Source organism: Harpia harpyja, chromosome Z (genome assembly GCF_026419915.1).
Source record: "Harpia harpyja isolate bHarHar1 chromosome Z, bHarHar1 primary haplotype, whole genome shotgun sequence".
Classification (NCBI taxonomy): domain Eukaryota; kingdom Metazoa; phylum Chordata; class Aves; order Accipitriformes; family Accipitridae; genus Harpia; species Harpia harpyja.
The window spans coordinates 80,844,605-80,869,354 of record NC_068969.1 but is presented as its reverse complement, the minus strand read 5'-3'; the positions used below and the strand labels follow the sequence as shown (position 1 = coordinate 80,869,354).

General features: G+C 41.0%; 1 protein-coding gene across 1 annotated transcript in view; it reads right to left on the bottom strand.

Moving 5' to 3' along the window:
- Window positions 1-12,302: 12,302 nt before the first annotated feature.
- Window positions 12,303-24,750, bottom strand: part of BNC2 (basonuclin 2) — a 342,980-nt gene continuing 330,532 nt past the window's right edge. The window contains exon 6 of the mRNA XM_052778116.1: window positions 12,303-23,271. Within this exon, the coding sequence (XP_052634076.1) occupies window positions 22,611-23,271 (661 nt within the window). The 3' untranslated portion in view covers window positions 12,303-22,610. The remainder of the gene's footprint in view (window positions 23,272-24,750) is intronic.

Sequence of the window (24,750 nt, the reverse complement as noted above, 5' to 3'; positions counted from 1 at the left end):
TTTCCATAGACATGATGTAACCCCAGTAATATTTGTACTTTAAAATCCAGTCAGTCTAAAGAAGGAAATGGGTCTTTTTAAACAACCTGTACAGTATAGATGCCTTGAAAAGCAGATGGAAGACTGTAAAGAGGCAGGACTAGACTTGAATTTACACTAAAATTTCCAGCAGAAAATCCTCTTGTCATGTGTTTTCTATGGTCCGATCCTATGGCTTTATTCTAGAAAGGCACACAAAGCAAACTCTTGGCTGTAAGTTCTTAATGTTTACCTATCTCGCTATTACTATAGTACGGCTTACAATAGAGCTATTATTCCAGAAATTGAATGGTGTGATACAATAATTGACTTCCTTACTAGTTTCCCAGTCTTCTTCCTCTTCAAGAATCAGAAGTCATTGAATGACTAGGTCATAGCTCTATTCTGCTTTTCTCATTTTGAGACAGAAAAAGGCAGACTAACTTTCAAAGCCTCTACCCTAGGCTTTCAAGAAGGCAGAGTGTAAAAGAAAGAATAGAAAAGGAAACAAAAAGGAAATGAAATGGAGATTTAAGTAGTTTAGACCTTGTGCTCAGCAGTCCACAAGATCAAACTCACTCCTCTCCACACAGCAGCTGGTATCAATGCTCTTGTATTGTTCAAACAAGTTCCAGCATTTAGTGAGCTGGGACGTTGCCCTCTACCACACTTCTGTAGAGGCTGCCTCTCTGGTGCGACTGAAGTGTGCCTTCCAGAAGCAGCTTTGCATTACTTTGACAAAGCCAGACAGCACCTGTTCTTGAGACTTAACAAAAGGTAGTAAAGGGAAGGAGAGAGTAATCTCTCTCAGGCCTCTGTTGCTATCACTCTGCCTTTATATTTCATTTAGAGCAAAACGTGAACACAGAAAGAGTGTTAGACATGCACACTGTAATGAAAATCCATGACTTGACTGTGCATTCATAATTATTTTATAAATAAATGGCTTCTGGAGAGCCACATCTGTCTCTTCCCACAGAGTGTATGTCTTTCATTAATGTATTACAGGCCGAATGAAGCCAGCCTGAGTGCTTTGTTTGCATCTTCCTCTTCCTCTCCATCATTGTCCATGGATAGGTTTTTGTGGTTCAGAGAGAGCTGCAAGCCCCACACGTCTCTGCAGGACTGATGGCTCGTCAATAACATTAGCCAGCATTATGGGCTGCATCGGTGTAGAACAGAATCAATATGGCCAAGTAAAAAGTCTAATCAGTTGACATGACCATCTTCAGCAGGGCTTACGTTACAAGAAATGAGTTTTTTTAAGGAATCAGCATCAGCGCTGCTTATCCACCCCGTACCAAGAAGCCTTGACAAAGATTTATTACTCTTGTTTTGTTAGCAGTGCAGGGTAAGCTGGTAAAAGTGAAATAATCATTCAGGTTAAAAGAATAATAAAGACCAGACTCTGCAAACACTGCCCACATTTTCCTAGGAAGCTGAAAAGAGCCTTTATAGGACACTCTGCAGTGTTGAAGGGAAGCCATCTGCACTAGGAAGTAAGAACAGTTTAGGGACCTGAATACAGGGATTCATGCCCTTTGTCTGACTAGGTTGCATTCTGTTTTCTCACCCTCTCTTTTTTGACTGAAGGGACAGATTCAGCTCTCACTTCTGCTTGTGCAAATTGAAGTCACTTGGCTGAAAATAGGATTGTTCCAGATTTCTATCAGTGTAAGTGAAAGCAGACTTCAGCAGTCGTGCCTATGGCAATGTACACATCTTAAAACAAGTTTCTCACTGATGTGTAGCTTTATCTATGTGGTAATTATGGAGCTGTTTTACAATCATCTCCCTTTCTCTTTCTCCTCACCCTTCTGCATGCAGATTCACCCACAACACAAGAGCAACAGGGGTGCAGCTATCAGATATTTCACTTTTATGAACTCTGCTGATCATCTGTTCTCATTTGTCCAGTCATCTGAGGGAAACCCTGTTCAATCATGTGAGGGTAAAGCATTAACGAAATCGTTAGTGCAGCATGGGCAGGCTAATAGGCCCCTGCCTCAGCCATTTTTTTTGCAGGCAACATACTGCCTACATCAGAGACACTTCAGCAGTGTTATTTCCTAAACAGGTAAAAGAAAATAATTGCATCTTGGAGCCAAGTAGCTTGTTTGTGAATGGGAAAACGGACATGTTAACTACTCCCATCCCACTTTGTTAGAATGAAATAGCTGGGAAATGCTCATTAAAAAGTAAATAAATCTTGAAACAGGTTAAGTGCTTATTCAAATTAACAACAGAATCAGAAGAAATTAAAGGGCCCAATCTCACAGGGCCCTTCACAGACTAGACACAAAGAGAGGAACAGAAAGTTTGATTCAGGTTTTTCTGCCATTGCCAGGAATGACTTGATGCTCGCAGACCACTCCGTGGTACTTATACACAGAAGTATGACAAACCTGGTCATCTCCTCCTGGGCAGTGACAGACCTTCACTCTCAGCACAGGGTTACCAGATCACTCAATACAATCATGGGCAGTGGGCAGTCACCCTGCCAAATTTAATCTCATTTTCTCCCTCTTAGGCACATACAGAGACACATGTTCTCTACAGATTTCATCATGGGGGAGGAATTGTTCTGGGTTTATAATATTAGAATAGTAACTATGGGCTTCAGTCAAAATGGAGGCCTACAGCAGTGTGCACCCATAAGACACGTTCTTTGTCCCCAGCAGTCAGCATTAAGTGCACATCAATACCGAACTTGTTCCTCAGTGGAAGAGTTCACCTCCAAGTTTCCAGTAACATTGGCTGTTGAAAATGAGGCCCAACCAAAAAACCTATGTGGGAAAAAATAATCCAGCATCTGTGTATTTTGTGATTGTCTTTTTTGTTGTTGCATGAAGAAAAGCAAGGGTTTTTAACCAATCTAGATTCTGAACGTAAAGTTGGTTTGTTTTTTTAATGAGAATCCTGCTGCAGAATATTAATAGTGTAACATTAATTTAAATGGTTTATTAAAGTTAAAAAAAGGACCCAATTTCTATTAAGATTCCACCATTTATAGTGATTAAGGGGAATATCCTACTCTCAGAACCGCAGGATCTTGGTATATAACATCCTCATTTGTGTTAACGGAAACTTTACCCCTTTGAATTCACGAGGACTGAAAAGTTTCACCAGGCGCACAGGCTCTGTATAAATAAGCAGCACACAGCAAACATATTCTTTTAAAAGGATTATCACATTGACAGCTATTCAGTTGGGGTGGCTTTCTCTGTCCCCTGGAATTCCCAGCTTGCCCTCTTAACTACACAGAAGGTAAATCTGTATAATACTTCACAGCTGCATTTATTGGGTCCTGACACTGAGCCTACTGGATGTGCTTTCCTGGTACAAAGCACCTCATCAAGTTTCCTGCTCTGGATGCAGTGAATGCAGCTGATGAGCTGTCTTATTAAAAGTTATGAGGAAAGGATGTTCACTCCATTACTTGCTGAACTACTGGATATGCATGGCAAAGCTGCCGAGCCAGTCAGTCCTCAGAGCTCCCTCCCTCATGCACAGGCTGCACGCTAACGTTTAACAACGCATTGCTCCCATGGTGGTCACTATCAAATTTTAAATTTTTGTTTGTTTGTTTGTTTGTTTGATGGTGTCTTTTGCTCAATCAATGTTACCATGACATTTCCTCACCACTGCAGACCAAACTTGAGCCTTGCTGTCCCGCTGGAACCGAGCATGCTGGCAAAACTCCCAAGAGTTTTAAGCTGGGGGGCTGCCACCCCTCTGCCTGTAGTGATGGGAACAGGGCCAGGAGACAGACCTCACTGCACCATGCCTGGTTCAACAGCAAAGGGCAGGGCAGCACCATGCTTGCTGGGGAGCCCACCAAGCCCTGAGAGATGGAGGGAGGCTGAAGCTTGCAGGGCTGAGCACAGAAAGGCTGGCATGGCACAGGTGGTCAAGGAGACCAGAGGCAGGTGTACTGCAAGGGGAGCTGAGGTATCAGACTCCTGCATCCCTCCACGCTGCACATACCCTGACCAGGTTCCCGCTGAAGGTGAGCTCAGGGAAAGGGGAACAGGGGCAGAGCTGTGACCAGGAGCAGCTGAGAGAGTGACATCTGGGCCAGAGGCAGGGCCAAGGGAGGGCTAAGCTGCTGTAGCAGAGCTGGGTTCAGAAAAGCAACCTTCTTTTTAAAGAAGAGGTTACAACGGTTGCTGCAGTCATGGTTCAGCGGGGCCAGCCTCAGCAATGCTGTGTATGGTGTGTGTAGCCATTACCTTCCCATCAGTAAAAGAATAAGCTATTTTCTCAAGTAGTTCAGGTAAAAGCTGCAAATAAATTTATTTTTCTCCTCCACCTCACTGAAGCAAAAGAGATTTTGCAAGCAACCTGCTTTGGAAAACTGCTGGCGCTTGGACTGGAAGAACACAATTAAAAAGACGCAGTAAAAATTGACAAATCTCAGTATGGGGAGCTGAAAATACATTACAATCCCAATCGAACTATAAATAAAAAACCTAAATTAAATAAATCTTGCACAATTATGGATTAAAATATGTTTGGCTTTAATGACTTAGCATATGGGCCTTGACTCTTGGAATGGTTGCTGAGACCACGCAGCTTGCACAGGGATGTAATAATAAACAAGTTGCCTGCTCCTGCAATGCCATACAGGGATGACAAGGGAAGGGGGACCAGCATCTTGCTGGTTTTGTGGTTACTGGTTAGCCCTCCTTCACGGGCTCTGCTCTCTCTGCAGAACTGTGGCCATATAGCTTCAATAACAGCAAGCAGTGTCAACAATGGGCTCAATAACGAGTGGAAAAGAAACCCAACCCAGTAACAACAAAACCTCTGGGGGAGCATTAGCAGCAGTTGCTGTAATTCAGTGTTGGGAAACTGCCGGTCGCTGCTGATGGCAGCCTATCATCCACAGGCTGCAGCAGGATGCTGGGCTTGGCGAGCTGTGAGGTGGCAAACCCCAAAAGGGCCAGGCTTGGTGGACAGCAGTGTGCTCCTCCACCACAGCTCAGCAGAGCAGGATTTTGGTGGCCCAGGTCTGCCGGGGCAGCTGTGGGGTTTGGAGGGAGGTGGTGGCAGGAGACGTGGGCACCCCTCCCCGCTCTGCCCCATGCTTGCACCAGGCCATGGCAGTGGTTCTGGGGGCTGAGTGCAGAGTGCTGTCCTCCCCTTCTGGATGATAAGCAGGGATCAAAACATTTTCCATAGCTACCGCTTTAGCTGCTGGGCCAGGATAGCCTCAGCAGCTATCACTTCCTTCTTGAGAAAGGTGGGGAATGGGTCCAGATCCAGACCACTTGAATGGCACTGGTACGGCTGGCCCCAGATGTCCACTGTGCCGAACTGATGGTGCCCAGAGCTCCCAGGTCTTTCCAGATCTGTAGCTGGCTGCCTACGCCCTCACTACAGCCGAGTAATTAGCTGCACTACACCACCTCTCCAAAGGGGAGGGCTGAGCTTTAACACAGAAACAAAAAAAAAACCAGTGCAGGAAAACCATTTTTCTTGCCACAGTAAGCCAGAGCACCGTTTCCATCAGGCAAGTATCTCTGTAAGAAATAGCTCAAAGTCTGTTTTCCCCAGGGTGTGGGTCCTGTGTTGGATAGCAGCACCAAGGGAAGAGATTCTTGCAGTTGCTCCCCTCCCTGCAGCCATTCCTGGGGTCAATATCTCACCTCCTTTTCCTGTCCCTTACTACTCACACCTACTGTCTTGGCATTTCTAGCCTTTGGCTAAATTTGGTTGGAAGAGGTTCATGCATTCATATTACTGGGGAGGGGACAGAAAGGCAGAAGTTCCACACGGGCAGACCTGCAGTCAGATGGCGTAACACTAATTTCCTTAGGAAACTAGACTAGAAAGAAAACAGCAGTCTACTTTTTCAGGCCATCCTGCTTTCTGTTTCTCCTACTTACTTTGAAAGCTATGGTAGCTTAAAATAATCTCTATGCTGCATCTAGGAATTTACATGTTATGCTTTCTTCGAAAGGTTTTTTTTTAAAAAAAACTTTTTTAAAAATAAAAAGATTTTTTTAAAGGTGTCCTGATTTAAAATATAGCATGTGAGTATGATTTTTTTCCTCCTTCAACAACTGTTTTCTGGAAGATCTGAAGCTGATTATATTGGGATTGTGATTACTTAGTGGCTTGACTAAAGCTATTTCACAAGTCAGCTCTGATGTGTTACTTTGAATTAAGAAAAGTTTTCTCATCTTATGTTTTACAGAAAAAGCCATTCCAAAAAGCAAGTGTTCGATGTGTCCAAAAATTCCTCCTTGAAAACTTGCCTTAACATGACATATGACTGTATTTTGCAAGCTGTTTAGTCACCCATTATTTTTGTTTTATTAGACGTAGTTGACCCTTTGATCTCGGTGAATTAACACTTTTACTGATCCAGAGGCTGTGAGTCTAACCCTCATGCTTGTTGACATTGTTTTCTTATAGCCTGGCATTTGTAATCATGCAAATTCTTCCTATAGCTTATTTGTTTCTAAAATGTTCTCAGAATTGATTCCCTGACATAGTCTTTGTGACTTAACAGCTTTCACTGACTTTTCTGTATGGCTTAGCTCCTGGAGCTTGCAATAGAGTAACACAAGGCTCACATGTATTTTGGCAATTTACCATATTTTAGAAATGTCTACTTTAGGGTCTTAGACATTGCTGGAAAAAAGTGATTGCAAAGCTTTTTCTGGACTGTGGCCAGCTTAAGGAAAACAAAGGTTTTAGGATAGAATTTAGTGGATTTGTAGAGAAACTTGAAACAAGGTACAACTCTTGTCCTGAATTCTTGTAAGCCAATATGCAGTGTGTGTGTGTATATATATATATATATATATATACACACACCATAATGAAATTCTCCAGGTCCAATTTACATTTCATTCATGTAGCATTTATCACTGGAATCAGTGGACACTGACTGCTGCAGTATGTCAAGGGTCTGACCTTTGTTATTCTGATCTTAATTACAAGACCAGGTCTAGGATATAGAGTCCAGTTTCCTACCAGCTGCCAGGCATGTCAAACTCTGATTAGAGCCTTCCTTCACCAGGCTGGGTTCAACACACCCAGACCAAAATGGAGCTCAGTGAGTGTAAAGTTATGTGAACAGACACCAGAGGCCATGGGAACAGGATGGAAAATTTTACACAGCAACTGTAATGTTTTACATCTTGTAAAATAACCCAGGAGCTAGGAAATAATTTTTTAAAATCTGAATTTCAAACTTTGTCTTTTCTCAAGTCATAGAAGATATTCCAGGCAACCTGCATATTTGGTAAGTCCCTGCCCCTTTCCCAAATCAGTGAGAAAGGTACGTCATTATCATTCATCCCCAGTGAGTGGATGAGAATATCTGTCTGAAGTATATTCCAGTGCAAGACATGTCCTGTGAAGCACTTAGGACAAGGCTTCTAGAGGAGTACAGTCTTTGAGTAAGTTCTTTGCCTTAGATATACTAATTCTAAAATTTTACATAATTTTGATGCTGCTGAATTCTTTATTTTGAAATGAACACACACACAAAAGGAAAAGGAAAATTGGAATTGTAGGACACAAAAAAATGAAATTATGAGAGTGCTTTGAATTTTTAATATCACTTAAATTTGAAAGACTGAAGCTTTCTAAAAACTTGTAAGTGGCATAATAATTTCAAATCACTTTATACTACACATGCCCAGAGCTCTGATAACCTCCAGACTCAACTGCTTCTAAGTTTTTTTTCTTCACACATTCCAGTAATATGAAGCCACTCTCTGCAATGTAGAGTGTGTGATTCATAATTATTGTAGCACTTCAGATTTCTCTGAGTCCCGGCACATGGGAAAGAATTCAAACTCTGTTACAGGGGATCAAGATATATTGGACCAATTAAATCAAATGCTCTAACCAAGAAAACTTAAATTGATCTTAAAATGTATGATTAAAAAAGACAAAGATAAGAAGGAAGGGCAGCTACATAAAAATATCGTCTTGGAAAGAAAGAAAAAGGATTTCATATAGCAAGGATACTTTTACTGACCCAAGAAAGGGATGGTAAGAAGCAGAAACTACCATCAGGTATGGTAAAAGAATAGATATTTCTTGAAGACATGAGAAAATGAGTTGGCAAGATGAACGCATTTACTGTGTACTGTGGTACAGATGGGAATACCAAAGGGCCTTGAACTTATGCTCATAACAGTCTGCTTACTTAGTTAAACACCACTGGTTATAGATGAAATAAGATGGAAAGGAAGTCCAACCCCTGCTTTTGCAGATAACCATATTTTAAATCTCCCCATAGACTGATTCTGTCTCTGTCATCTAGCTAGTTCTCATTTTGGCCTTTTCTGCTGATATCAGAGCACTGATCCAGAATGTCTCTGCTCCAGCACTTAAACTTGTTTCTCCTTTCCAGCATAAAATTATATATAGCTATTTGTTCTTGTTAGCATACATAGCTCTTCTTTTTCTCTGGTGTTTACACCCTGCTCCATTGTCGTATATTTATGCAGCACAATCATGCCCCCCTTTCAGCTCTCATTTGCTTGGCTATGGAAACCAAGCTCTCTTAAGCTACCATCATAAAAGTGCCTATTTCCTTCTCTGCAAGCACAGGCAGCCTTTCTTTGAATTTGCCTTTCTCGTCCATGGCAACTGAACTATATGCAGCACTCTAAATGAAGGCTGGATTGGGTTTAGGGAAGTAGCGCTGGCTGTCCAGACTCTCATGGAAATGGCTCATCTGATAAATCCTGGAATCATATTTGATCTTGAAAGCCTCTGCACTTCATCAGAAAGTATCCTCATGTTGTTGCTTGGTCTCACTTTATTTACCAGGTGAAAGAGGATTTTGCTATTTACTTTAATCTTGCGAAGTCTGAGTCAGCTTGACCTCTGGCAAGTCTGACATTGTTCCTAACACTTCTAAAACATGCATTTTGGGGTGGCCAATTTTGCTCTTCCTTGTAAATTCCTTTTAGGCTTTTTTTCATGCTACTAGCATCTCTTTTGACATCACCTTTCACACTGGTAGGTGATATTTTCCCTCAGTACTGCTACAGTGTTTAGGAATGGAGCTAAAAACAGGGCTCTGGATCCCACATCAGCAGCACACTGCTCTGGAGAACTTGCCATGAGAAAGCAATCCCAAGCAGTGCAGGGAACTCCAAAACAGACATTTGATGACTGCCATGTGGCAAAATGTTCAGAAAGCTTCAAGCTTCTCAGCAAGCCAGCGTTTGGGACTAGTACTCTGCTGATACACATTACCAGTTCAATGGCATTACCTCCACAGGGTACTTTGCTAAACTCTGTGTTGGTCCTTGTGGGAAATACTTCACCTTGGAAGGAGCTATCATAGGATCAGCAGTGTATTGCTGGGAGAATTGAAGTCTACCTGAAACATTGGAGCAACAGAGAGGCTCTAATAGGATTTTTTTTTTTTTTTTTGGCTAGTGGCTGGAAGTTGCCACCTGAAACCAGGGCTGTGCTGGGCGTGGGCATCCTATGGAGACCACAGTGTACATGCAGCACACAGCTACCTTGACACTGCTTCAACAGACAGGATTGTAAGCAGCAACGCTTATTTGGTCTGATTGTCATTTTGTGTTCTTCTTTACAGAGAGGTTTCAGCTAAAGGTCACAGGAGAGCCACCGTATATTTTTTCTTCAAACAAAATCAATTGAAGGACCTAGAACAGAGTAAGTTATGTTGCAGGGCTGCACTTGCATGTATTCCCATTGGAGACCTATCAATGTGAACTGGTACTGTTGGGAAATCTCTCCAGCTACCCTAGTTAATCAATGTCTGTTCATTATACTGTCTCTGATGAATATGGGTAAGGATTGGGTAAGCAGGAGTCAGGTGATTTAAAAATAACTGCACCTCACATAAGATCAATAGAGGGTGGGTTTTTTTTCCAGTATTACTTCAGGCAAAGTAATGTAGTTTTTATCCCCCTCCCTTCTTACCACCCCTTGCTTATTGTTGGTATATCAACATCACTGTAGGAGTGGCTTTATTAAATTAGTAGCACTTAATCTACTGTCATACTGTCAACTTGCAGGGAGTGAACAAGCAGACAGCAAGTTTTCAAGTGGCCCAGTGTGCTTTGACTGGCTCTCACCCAGGCAGTTAGCTTAGACCTGTGCCAAAAGCAGTCTTTCTGGGTGCCTGCTAATATCTCTGCACTGAGTATGAAAACCCTATGCTAGAAAAAAATTGTTTTAGGGGAATTCATGCCAATTATAGATGTGTTATGACAGATGAAAAGATTATAATTGTGCTTGGCTTCCATGCAGAACTACATTAACACATCTATGACATTTAATAACATGGGAGGATAACCACATGCCTCAACAGAGGTTGACTTTCCCCAAAGTTGCTTAACTTTTTTTTTTTCCCCCTTCCTCCCTCTTTTTCCCACCCACTGAAATTAAGAAGAGCTGCATGTGCTTGCAGCATTTTGGGGGAAAAAAGGAAAAGTAAGAGAAAAAGGAAAGGAAGGGGAAAAAAAGACAAAAAAGAAAGGAAAAGAGAGAGAAAAATATGGAAGGTGAGAAAGAAGGAGAAGGAGTATGGAAATGGGAAGGGAAAGGAAAAGGAAGGGATGGGGAGGGAAAGGGCGGCATGTAAATTAATGACATGAAGCTAACAACTGCAAGGCAGTAACAGATTAAAGGCATTCAGCTCCTTATTGGGCTGTTTATGTCAGACTGATGAAAAACAGGCAAATTGAAAAACACCCTCTCAAGCCTTTAGGTAGTGGATCTGTGGCAGACATCTTGTATCTATATGGCTCATGGCTCTCAGCACATAGACTAAATTAAATCTGGGAAGAAGCTGGATTGGAAGGTGAAGTCCTGTTTTTAGAGCTAAATGTTTTGCAGAAAACTGGCTTTTGGTCATGCTGGGAGGGCTGTGAAGGATAGGCCTGGTGACAGCTTAGGAAAGCACTAAATCCGTCAGAGAGTATGTATTACCCACCAACCAACCACTTTTCTCAGACTTACAGTTCACAGTGCTTAGTGAATTGGCCCTCACATTCCTTTCCTTCCTCACCCCCACATTCAGCTGGTGAGTCCAGTTGCCTCCATTTTGCTGATAAGTAAATATGAGGCAACCAAAAAGACTTATTGATGCTTGCCAAACGCTTGAGCAGGCTGTTTCCAGTCCAGCTAATCTGTTAGAGAAGGGCATATTTGCAAGCAGGTATCCATTCCCATTGAGCTAAACAGGACTGTACATGCGCTTCAAGTTCAGCACATACCCACACGGTTTGAAGCATCACAGCCCCAGTGCTCAGCACCTTGCAGTACTTAACATGCCGAGTTGTCTTCTGCTTTTCTTTTGTAGAATGAATTAATATGAATGGTATTCCAACACATTGACTCAGATATGCTTGTAACATGGCCTTCTTGTCCCTGTGATCGGTGCCATGCACAAAAATGTCCTATTATGAGACAACCCTTCATCTGTTTGTTTTCTTTATTAATAAGAAGTGCAGTTTGTAGAAAATGAGTAGCACCATAAAAGCTCAGGCTGAACCAAAAGCATTTACCCCAGAAGAATCTTGCTCACGTTATGCCAGCTACTACAGCTGTCCCTTAGAAGCAAAACAAGATTTCATAACAGAAAGTATTCTGCCCTGCAAATGGGACTTCAAAACATCTCCCCACACCACACACTCTTTATCAGTATGGAGCACAAAGCCAATCACAAGAATTCAAAGGTGAATCCTCTGGTGATAAATGCTTATGGCCCAGTCCTAGATTACCAGGCAAAGGTCAGTGGGGACACACATTTGGCCAATGCCCTCACCATTTCAAAGCATGAAGAAGTTCTTACTCAAACACTGAGATTAATGAGCTGTGTGCCACTGCTTTGAAAAGCAAAAGGAGGACTGACCTGTGCTAGGACACCAAGTTAGAATTTGGCAAGACCTTTCACTTCAATTTATTCATCTGTCAGACATACCTAAGTGTGAGCAATGTCCATCTTAACAGGTTTTTGCAGACACTTAAGTGACTAACTTAGTGAGACTGTAGGACTCTGGACACCAAACTAACGATGATATTTCTGAGGAAATATGTACAAGCCAGGGAAAAAAAATTATACGTCCTCCCCAGAACTTTTACCTATTCAATTTCTGGCAAATATGCAAACCTCTTAAACGTAGTATGCAACTCTCAAACTACAAGAGGCCTTGTGCAAGCTTTGCAGGTAAGCATCTTTCCATGACCACATGCCTTTCAATGGAAAGGTGTATTGTTTGAATCAGTAAAAAATGAAGAAGGGTGAAGACAAAGAAACAGAAAGATCAGTGACTGATAAATCTTTAATATAAAAATTGTACAAGAATTTTGATACAAATTACAAGAGGTATTTGGACAAAGTATGAGTAAAACTCCATTTATATCCCCAAAACCTTATGCATTTTATGCAAAAGACATACTGTAGGACAGTTACAGTACAGAAAATACAAGAAAAGAAATGTCAAATTAAAAACAGGACTTTTAATTCCCTCAGACTACGAATGGAAAAAACTTGTTTAGAGTACATACAGTATTTATGAAGCTACCAATGTCACGATTATTAGATCAACATGATGCAGTTTTTCATATCCCCTTGTACAGCTATATTCCGTAGTGCATGCTTTGGTTCTGCAGGCAGGACAGCAGAGCATTCACGTTTTGCTCACATTGAGAACAAACAGTGAAAAGAAAAAGCCTCATCTATTCCGAACGGAGAAGAACCTTTGTAAAAATGTCCATCAGGCCCCGACTCCACATTTTCCCGTGCCTGGGGGGTACCCCAGCAACATGTCTCGACAAAGTCCAATAGCTAGGAACAAGCCTAGCTTTGTGAGCCAGCAGCGAGCTCGCCATTCTCCACACAGCAGCCCCCTCGCTGCGGCCGGTGCGTCGCAGGCTGTGAGAGCCCTCCCATGCCCACCGAGAAAGGGGTTTCCAGGCTTTTTGCTTCTGTGACTGAACCCGCTGCCAGGCCCCTACACACCCCCAAATACATGAAGGTTCAAGTCCAGTTTATCTCAGCTTACATCTCTGCATGAACCCCCAGTCAGGTTCCCGTATTTCCAGTTCAGGAGAACTGAAACACAGCAGACGGCTACACAGGAAATCGCCATGTTGCTCGGCCCAAGTGACCTTCTCAGTCAAAGCTGTTAAAACAACAACTGTGCCAGTGAGCAAGAGCCTTCAGTGAAACAAAGAAACTCCAAACCCCTTTCGCCGCAGGGGTAAGCCCCCTGCAATGACATATTCGTAGGTACAAACAGGTTGCAGTGACCTGCTTTGCGGTAAGTAAAAGTGTGTGGAGCTTCGGCCAGGGCAAATTTTGAATGTGTTCAGATCAGCTTATTTGCACACCTGTCGCACATACATTGCACTGGAACATGGATCACCTTTTTTTTATAGACTGGAGGAGAGGCAGGAGGCATGAACTGAGAACACAAATGCTGCCCATTAAGAAACAGCCACATTATGGGAAAGGAGCCCCATATGACATAGGAACCAAAGTTTGCACAAGAAAAAGCAGCATGCTGAATTTCATATTTATAAATAGCTAAATGAGACACACACACACAACAGTGGCCATTTTATTCATCTTGTCACTTTACAAACGGTGACCATTTTCACAGATGGAATGCATAAAACTTTCCAAAATGGAGAACATCAGGAGGCTGTATTACTTTTCTGAGATAATTTTAATTAAAGACTCTCTTGGAATGAAAGGAGAAGGGGTGGGGACAGCTGAAGAAAATGGGAAGATTAAGACCATGACTGAAGATTGTACAAGGGTTTGTTAAAAAAAAAAAAAAAAAAAATCCAAATGTAACAGTATGGTTGAAAAATAATGAAGAAATCAGCCTTAGTTTGTACAGCTTAAGTGACTCTGTTTACTCCGTAGGTCATCGGGTAGACCAATAAGAACATCCCTAGAATCACAATTCGTGCGGCTACCGTAGTGTTTCACAGCAGTGATGGAGGGGACACATTCTGCCCCATCAGCACAGGAAGCGGGGGGGGGGGGGGGGAGGTGGAATGCCTGTCGAAGTCTTGAGCTGGATGTGGTGATTGCATAATGCTTCCCCACTCAGGCACAGACACGCATGTGCACGAGTGCCATTGGTCCCCCAGAGCCGCTGTCCACAGCCTCTTGCATTTCGTGAAAGAAGTGGACAGGTTGTGATTAACTATTGATGAGTTTGCCATCTTAACTGTGCATTATCCTCTGATCATTCTCAACCTTTTGTTTGACAACGGATGCCTTATAAAATCTTTATGCATCACTTAGCTAGTCTTGCTCTCTCTTATCTAGAAATGTAATTGCCCTGGATGCTTTTCTCGATATTCCTAAAATATTTTCTCCAAAATTTTGAAGGGAGCAGCATATGAAATGTGTAGAACATCCGAATAAACCTCTCTACACATTAGACATTTGCTCACTCATGCTTCTCATGCTCTTAAGCACATAAGAGGAAATATACCTATAGGTAAGTGTGATGAAAATTATGTAATTTTGCCCATTTGTAATCTTAATTTTAAGGCTCTTTGTTCTAAATGCTGTGTCTGTTTCTCCTTCTCTGTCTGTCTGACACACACACACACGTGTGCACACACACACACACACACAGGACCCAAATGCTTTCTTTGATCAGAAAGTCCTCAGTCTCCACAAACAGCCTCAGAAATGATACAGAAAGAAAGGCTGTTAGGCCTGCCCAAGCTCATCAGCGCAGGTCAGCTAATCCGGCTGCTCCCACCTCTGTCAGTGCCCTGTGCACATGGAGTTGACAGGGGAGGAGAATCAGGGCTCAGCCTTTACACTTCTGACACAAACAGGCCTCAGGAAGTTGTCTACTGGTTTCACCCTTATAGCTTCTGATGCACTCGGAAGGAAAAGGAGGGAAAAGATCAGTGACCTTTGACTGGTAAAAGGCCTCAGCATATTTATAGTGGGTAGCATCACCTCTGTTGCAGCAAATATCAAATTACCACATAGTGCTGGAGACAGTATTAGCATCCGGAACCAGCAAAGAGGAGCTGCAGCCCACTAATGCCATGAATCGATCCAAGGATACGAAAAACAATGAACCCCAGAATGGTTGTGTTTAGGTCTCCCAGTCTTGGGCTTTGCCTGAAACCTGTCTTTGTCTTTTTCGGTGCTGCACCGGCCACCAGCACCATTCAACCCACAGTGTCCAGCACTCACAGCACACACGGGATCTGGTGTTACGATCTTGGCAGAGGAACGCTGCTGACCCTGCAAGGAACGCACGCTTCAGCTGCCCCTGTGCCTACTTGAATTTTCAACCGCTATTCAGCAGCCAGTCAGCATACAGTAAAAAGGAAGGGGAGTGGCTGAAGCCAGGTATGCTGGCCTTCATGCACTTAGAACACCTTAAAACATAGTATGTGCTCCCAAGCTACTTCACCATCAAACTCTCTCTTGATGGCCTCATCTGAGAAGCGCTTGTGGAGCCTGTATTTTGGCAGTGTTATTGTAAATGAAGGGATAAATCAGAAATAATTCCTCCTTGTATGAGGGCAGCAGACTGTGTCTCAGATACGTTTCCCTAACACTTTACAGAGGTTCACATTGACCTCAGCAGGAGATGTTCCTATCATGGCAGAAACGATATCTGAATTGGCATTTACCATAGAAACCTGAGAGGATGGCACTGCTCTGAAATTTGCCAAGGGATGGGCTAAACCAGAAAAAGAAAACTCCGCGTATTCTGTTTGCCACTGAACCTACGCAGCAAGACCTGTAGCAAATTCACATGACTATTTCTAGCAGGCACAGTATGGCTTATGCCAATACAAAGCAATTAGTTGCTACTTAAGCAGACAAAAGTGCCATCACAGACAGTATTTCTCAGCTGACCTTTTGTTAAGAAGCCATCTTGTTACTGTCTGCCTGATAGCTCGATAGAGCAGCCAGTGGCAGCCTTGGGCTTCCCAAAGACAAATCGAAGCGCTCCAGATGGGACTTCCCTTCACTCACTGCAGATGTGTGTGTGCATGTGTGTGTGTGTGTGTCAAGGAACGGGGAGGGAAAGCCTGGTTCTTATACTCAATTTCCCCTTCACAGGGGATAAACAGGCAATTACGCATCCTTTTATATTTGATGGCCAAGTGCTGAACTTGAAAGCACACTATTAGTTTGTGTCCCTTCAGGGCCAGTGCAATAAGTAGCCAGGAGAGCTGGGGCTAAGGAAGAGAGGGTGTTGTCTGCTGTTAGTGTGACAGTCTTGTCAGCAGCATTCACATTACTGGAAGGTAATAAAGTGACAAGTAAGTTATTAGAAAGATATGAGGTGAAATTGAACTGAAGCTTCTTTCTGCTCAGCTCAGGTTTTTTTTCCTGCTTTGTAATGGGCCACTATTTGTTACAAACCAAGCCTTGTCTTGAGATCTTATATAAAAAAAGAAATATTTATTCTTTGCAGGAAAGGTCACATGAATTTACAACATCACACTTTAAAGGAGAGGAATGGGAAAATAGTTTTATGACAACTACAGCTGCTATTAAAAAAAATACAGTGTCATCATAATGAACAATAATACTGGCAAAAGTCAGAGGACTTGTCAAAAACATGTCCGTTTTTTAACCCTTTGGTGGTCCAGAACTGTTTTCCTTTCAGTGCCAGTGCCAAACATAACAGCAACAGCATCAGGATATACATGATCAATATCTTGATCAAAAAATCAAAGCTGTCATTCAATATCATGACTTGACCAGAGAAAACAAGCCACATAAGACAGGTTAATTACAGACTCAAGATAATATTACTTATGTAAAAAAGTTGCTGCGTCACTCTGTTACAGGCCATTTTAAAGGCAGTGATAATGCTGCTTGGCAAGAAGAGACAGAAACCATGGGATTGGAACAGACATGTACTTGGGCAAACATGTGGGTGAAAGGTTCAGTCCCTCATATGATGTTGCTCTGTTCATAAAGTAAAAATGGGTATGGAGAAGAGTTCCTTTTATGTCCCTACAGGAGGAGGAAAAAAGCCCAACTCATCATGTGGCAACAGCAGGATATACTGATGCATATCTAGCAAAGTAGCACTACAGTCACTGTTTTGTTGAGTTACTATAGCAGCAAAGTAGTGACATAAAAAAAAAAAAAACAACTAAGAAGGAACTGACATATACCAGCTGCCATCATCTGTCTGCCACTCACCTTTTCCCCACAGAGAACTCCTGCTGCCTCCTTGCCCTTAGTACAGACACCTTTGCTTCTCTTTTGAAATAAAAGAGAGTAATTCTGTTAACTCAACCCAAAGAGAAAAAGGACAAAAACATTCTGGGGACAGAAGAAGGAGTAATACTTCTCTTCACATAACTGGCACAAAAAGATTTAGAGGAGCATGTGTGCACTCCTGGATCAAACACTTTCCCTCCCTTATTCCTTCCCCTACCACCAATGATGCTGTGAAAATGTCCTGCAGAATTTGAGTACAAATACATTTCTGAAAAGATGTTCTGTTTTCTGATGGCAGCTGACATTGCTCACAACCTTGTGAAAAATGGGTCCAAACGAAGCACTTCTTTGACTTTAAAACATCATACCCATTGAAGGAGAAATTTCTGGAACTAAATCTCTCGTCTTGTAAATGGTTCCTAACTTTGGAACAGATCAGACCTTGAATCATTATGTTTCTGAGCTTTCCAGATACCCACACAGCTCTTTGTCTTGTTGCTTAGGCACATTCCAACCTCATATAATTAGCTATGCTAGATCCTTAACTGTGTTAATTGAGAAGACTAAAACTCAGGGAAAACTCAAGTGGATCCCTGCAGCCCCACTTCCTATTAGCTGTACTGGACCACATCAATGGAGGTGCTGACCTCCCCTGGCAGCTACTTTACTGTTTAGAACCTGACTCTACTCTTTTTCCTGAACAGTTCCTTTTTGGGGATGGAATGGGAAATGCATAGGTGAAAGAAAAAAAAAAAAAAAGAAAAAATTCTGGAACAGGCAGAGAAAGTACCTTTTCATTTCCACAATGGAATGAAGTGAGGGAAGGAGGGAGGGAGGGAGGGAAGGAGGAAAGAAGGAAGGAAGGAAGGAAGGAAGGAAGGAAGGGAGGGAGGGAGGGAGGGAGGGAGGAAGGAAGGAAGGAAGGGAATGCTCTGAAGTTTACTCATGACAAATATGGTGCACAATTTCTGCTGTGCAAAATATCTACAGATCCCTAGAAAACATACAAATTTTGTGAGCTCAGTCATGAAAAGCCTTTGAGAGACCTTTAAGAGCAGTGTGTATGTGCTAATAGGCTTCTTAATCTATACCTTCCATGTTTTGTCAAATTGAGTTGTGACTCAGTGACAGAGTGCTTATACTTTGTATGCACAACTCCAGTGTCACCATGGTGCCAGCTGCAGTTTGAGAGGCAAAGTTAAAATCTCAGCCATAAAAAAATGTCCCTGCTTGAGATATAGCTCAGAAAAATTGACTCAATATTGTAAGGTTGCAAAAATATTTATGACTTAAATTAGCTCTTTACTAACACCAGCTAATTAGTCCTCACAGGAGCACCCTTATGGGGAAGATCATATTAGTGTTAGCCATATTTTAACAGATTGAAACACAAATGGGTAAGTAAGTGATATGATCTGTCCAAGACTAACCAGTGAGAAGGGGCCACCAGTGGTATTAAAACTTCTGGTTTCCATTCTTGTGCTTTGACTATCCTGTTTTCCTTCCAAATTGTTTCATACAGGTTTTCAAAAGATATCTAGTTATTAACCAGTATCACATGCTTTCCTGACCCCTCCCCTCCAAAACAAAGAAAAATGCTTAACAACCTCCAGACATGTAGTTCTGTTTCTAAAGGAGGTTCAGTACAAAGAGTTATTTCCTAAAAGTAGACAAAGCCTTTTTGATATTTACAGAAAAATACAACTACCTTGAATAAAGTAAACAGTGAAACAATGTGGAAAGAGTGACCACAATAACTGTAAGAAGCAAACAAGAAGGAACAAACTCCATGTAAAATGAAGAGTCTCCTCCTCAAAGTTGGTCTAATTCTTGTAAAAAGGTTTAGACTGACAGGTTTGGAAACTGAAGGGATAGCCACAGGTTTGTGATGGCATAAATAACTGCACAACACTTATCTTGTCATCACACCATTACAGCCATGCCCTGTGCTGGACACATGAGGTGTTTGGTCATTATGCCTACTGCAGTTTGGGTCGCTGCTGAGATCACCCAGAGATGCTACTTTCTGTCAGTAAAACAAAACTTCTACCACACAGCATTTTTAAGGATTTTTCAGATAACTTTAGATGATACAAATTCCACCACAGGAAAAATTCTGATAAATACAGATTCTCATACAGATGCGTGTTAAGTAGGAAGGAGGGAAATGCCATTCAATTCAACATAAGTGTATGTGCCCTTCTAAAACAGACTGTTCTGAGATTAGTATCGCTAGCACTGAAGAAACCACTTGATTCACCTAGAAATAACAGTGAGTAATATTCTGTCCACAAGACGGAGATAGTATCTCCTACATGGCTTAAACAAAATCTGAATGAAGTTTAGGATGCCATAAAAGTAGGATAGCAGAGCTTCTAAAAGTTTTTGGAGGTTTGTGCCCGCTTCTTTACTTTTAGAATGTCCTGTTTCATTTTGTGTAATAAACAGATTTTTTTCTATGTAATTTTTCTGCTGAATTTATTTACTGATGATGTTTAAGTTTCCAAACAAGTTTACCAAAACCATTTGACCTCTAACAGAAACTGAGTGAAATGAGAATGCAGAACAGTGATGCATTCAGTGAGGAATTATTTATATCCCTTAAATGTGTTTTTCATTAAAAATGGTATTTATTTATACCATACATACTACAAAACAGTGGGGTTTTCTTACTGTAGATATCATTCAATTTTTGTTGTTTTGTTTTTTAGACTTCCCATCTTGCTTGTTCCTAATAGCCTGGGAGGAGGGACGGGAGTGCAGTACAGATAACACTATAAAGGTCCATGTGTTTCAGAAGAATGCACCTTTACTGTTGTAATTTCCCTCTCTCACAAACACACTGAGCTTGTACAACATAAAGCAAAGCGAAGCAGATCTCTCCACTCAATTTAACAAGGCAAAGTAGTTGAGACTTTGAGGAAAAATAAAAAAGATGAAAGAAAAAAAGTCAGTGAAACTGCTTAGCTTTTTGCTATAAAGTTTCTTTTTGTTAAACCAGAAGGTAAATTTTCCTTACAGTTTATGTGGGATACACAAATGTTTTCAGGGCTTCATCAGAGTACAGAATCAAAAAATGATCAGAGGCTTGTAACCCATAGGAACCTAGTGAGAACTCATTTAGAAAGATTTTTCTTTTATTTTCTACAACTGGAAATATTGATTTATTAGCTATTGATTCCTACTTTTGGAAACAAGAATACTGAAATGCATGAAGAGTACTAAAAAAGAGGAAATCCATATTAAGAGTTTCCTCTAGAACACGTAACAGGAGTTTAGGACTCAAGTGGACATAAAGGTAAGAATAATCACAATGCACAGGAAATCAAAACAATGACAAGCTGAAACAATGGAGCATTTCTAACTCTTGGCTAAGAAGAATAATGTTCTGGGTCAGTAAATAGAGAAGAGGAACACATTCTCACTGAAGGAATATTTTCTTGTATTCTGAAATATCCCTTGGGTTTTCAATTGTTTGTTTGTTTGTTTTTGCTTTTGTTATTGTTTTTGTAAAGAAAAGAGTCTACAACACACACCCTAATGGTTTTGGCTGTAGACTGAACTTAAGTAAATACCATCACTCAGTCAGTATGTTGTGGTAACTCAGGCTGCCAGTGTGGTTTACCAGCTCAAGCAACATGTGTAAACACCGGAAACAAAAAAGATTCATAGGACAGCCTCTCTTTCTCTCTGCCTTTCTCAACTGCTTGCTCCTTCTCCCTCTCCTGTTCATGCTTGCTCTCTTGCTTGCTCTCTTTCTTGGACTTTCATTATTTTCTGACAAACCGTATTGGTGAAACACAAAACATTAACACAACTAGAGAACCTTTTTTTCTGGCCTCTAATTTTATCCAAAGGGAAAGTTACTCAATAAAAAGTCCAGCATATGTTTTCAGAGCTTCTAAGTGCTTCTGCCATTAATTTCTTTTGATTGCTTCTATAAAACATGCCTTAATCATACTACAGCACTTTCCATTGCAAAAAAGACAACTTTACAGAACAACATAGTTAACATTATTTCCCTGTTCTTTTTTTTTTTTTAAAACACCACAAAAAATCCAGGCCATAGTAAGAAGCACACAAAATTATATTCATCTTTGTTCTGTGACAAGTAGTATCAGCATTTATATCCCCAAATATTATGCATGTTTGACAAAAAAAAAAAGTTTCCACTGATTCACATGACACGATTCTGGGTTTTTTTCTTTTATGTAATGTAGTATATAAGGAATAAGGATGCACTATTGTTTCTAGTAATAATTGGCACTTGAAAAAAGCACCAAAAATTCTGTATTTCACTTTACCCCTCTTCCCTCCCCAGTACTTTTTTCTGGAGTCCAAAAACTACAACTGTGGTTATGGTGAATAACTACATTTTCTTTTTTCAAAACGTGTGCAAAGTTGGCACTTTTGTATTAACACTAAACACTAATACTCTTTGTTTGGCATTCATGCCCTCATACTGACCAGACCACTTTTATCTAAGTGTATTTTTTTAAAGACACTTACTGAAAATATGGCAATAGTTTAAGAAAAAAAAAAGCATGGATATTATTACACATCCCCTTGTAGTGTACGAAAAAGTGCATGACTGGATTTATGTAATAGTACAAGACAAAAAAACTGTATCAGATCAGGTACTGTAAAGCATGCCAGCACCTCTGTATTACTTATATCTAGCAGGTAGTTAAAACAAGACCGTGGTTCTTTTAAAAATGTGCATTAAAGCTAACATAAATGAGTAGAACTAGCCAGCAAACTATTTTTCCTGCTTATCTAACAGCTGAATGTAACTGTAAAAATTAAGCAAAAAAATAAGAGTTAAACCACCATCAATACAATTGTTTTACATCATAGGCCTGTCAAGGCTCAATATATATATACAAGTGTTAACAGCCATGCTTAGTAGAACGTTATCCCCAATGCTTAGAAGACACAAAGACAACTAAGTAGATTGGTTTTTTTTCTTTTTGTTTGTTTGCATTTTTTTTGTTGTTTTTTGTTCTTTTTTTTCAGGCAAAAGTCATGGGTAGAACAAATTGTCTCTTTGGAGATGACCAAGAACATTCTAACAGAACTAGGGACAACTGCAAGTTTTCTGTGGGTTTGGTTGTTTGTTTTAGTTTGCTTTTTTATGAAGGGTCTCTCCCCCCAAATTAAAGATCCCACCTTTTTGTTTCTATCCCAAAAAAAAGGAAAAAAAAAAACCCCAACAACCAACAAAGGGGAAAAAGCACCTGGTGTTTCTTTCATTAAAAAAGAAAAGAAAAAGATTATATATGTATATTTTTTTTTTTTATATATATATATATATAAAGAGAGACTGTATATGGCAGTTCAGATGTGGTGGGCCCTCTCTGAGAGCTGGCATTATGCTGTGTCCATCCTTGAACTAATCTACTGAAGTGAAAGGAATGTTTTTATGCAGATTGGGGTTCTGACTGTGCCGGTTTCGGCTACGGACAGAGGAGAACATCATGTTGCACCCAGGGACTTTGCATTTGTGCATTTCTCGCAAGTGCACTGTTTTATAGTGCACTCTGAGGGTTCCCTTGTTGCTGTACATTTTGTGGCAAATGTTACACATTATCCCACCGTTGCTCACCGAAACACTGTTGAACATGAGGGATCCTGGGACATCGGTGCCCATACCTACAGCTAAGGCAGGGGCATCTGCCTTGTGGGCAGATTCCCCGCTGTCACTTGCCCCATCGACGTCATCCAGGAGAATGCCCTCATCGCTTCCTGCATCAGATTCTCTTGAGGAATGGATACTGCTGCTGGACTGGATGCTGGAGGTGGTGCTCAGGTCTAGGACCATATAGTCTTCTGACATGCCCCTGCCATACCCATTCATATGGGAATCCTCAGTACCAGCAGGCGAGGAGGTGTCTTCCCTTATGTCGAGCCCCATCTGATGCTGAGCACCATATATCTTCACCAAAAATTCATCACGGAGGTCCTTACTAAGAGAAGGCTGTGAGGTGTCCAGGCCCATGTCATCCAGTTCTTTGGTCAACAGTTTACGGTGCAGGTTTATGTTAGCACTGTGTCTGGGAAAGGAAGAGGGAAGGGAGAAAAGGAAAAATGTACAGTATTTTTGATTAAACATACAGCCATCAAGCACCAAATCCAAATTCTGATTTATCAATAATTTATCATAAAAATAACCCCTATCCATGTTTCTTGGAAAATTCAGTTTTGTTATAAGTGAACAAATTGCAACATAAAAACAAAACAAAACAAGCAAATTAACCACCCCCATATTGTTTTTCTTTTCAGCTGCTGCTCCTCAACATTAGTCCCCAGCAGCAGCTATAGCCCTTTTATTTGACATTTATAAACTAATAAATTGCACTAGCAGAAAATGCAAAATGCTCTTCTTGGTTCCTGAATCCCTGCTGCCCTTGCCTTGCTTCAAGAGAAAATATTATTAATATATGGAATATCTATGTGTGTTTGTGTCTATGTCTATCTCTAGATCCATATCCCTATAAATTTATACATACATACATATAAATATAGTTTTTATATATATATATGTACTCACATAACTGTGTAAGTGAAATATAGGAGGAGAAAAAAATAACGGTAACTGAATGAGACATAGTCAGAGGTCCTGATTCTGATAATTTAATTCTGGTATAAAGGGATTCAGAATCGGGCCAAATCAACATGGAGGTGACTTGAAGGGTTTAGGAGAACAAGTCTCTGAAATCTACATGTAAGTTTCTGAAAATCTTAGCCACTGGTTCCATCCTTCTGGGAGGGCACTTCCGCTCCTCCCTGTACTCTTCCCAGTACTGTGTCTGATGCAGTGCTGACTGAACCAAGCAGTATAATTTCCAGTAAAAAAAGCTTGCTAATGGCAATGAGAATTTTGCCCCAAATCAATCAAAACACTTAAGCATGGGCTTTGGTTTAGGTATGTGCTGAAGTCACTGTGGGTGCTCAAGAGACACTGGAAAAGCTGTCACTGACGTCAGTGGTCTTTGGACCAGATCCCAGGAGCTGCAAGTTAAAATATTCTCAAGTGTTTTACAGGATCTGGGCCTTTGTTCTCAAGAAAGCAAGCTCTACATTTGCAACCAGTGTAAGCCTTTGTGTTAGTAACTGTGTAAAACAGCCTATTATTTTAAATACTGTATTCTACTCTCCACTTTTGACATTGGCTTTATTCATCCATTGCAGTAGAACCTCACTGATTTGCAGTACTGTCAGGAAACCCTCTTTGAAAAACTGCATTTTCTGAATTAACAATGGAACTGACAAACAATAACAGACATCAAAGACCTCTGACCACAGAACATGCTTGTTTTGTCGAAGTGCTTAATAATAAGAAATCAGTATAAAGTTTTCAGTAATAGAAAACTTTTGGGTTCAGTATTCAGAATGTGCACCATTGCTGAGGAAACAACAAATATTTATTCAGTTTCTTTGGAGGGTGACTGGATTTTCAAGTCAGTAAAAAAAGAATTAGCGAAGTTCTACTGCGTAACATTCTTTGCAAGCTAAGGACCCAAACCCGCAAT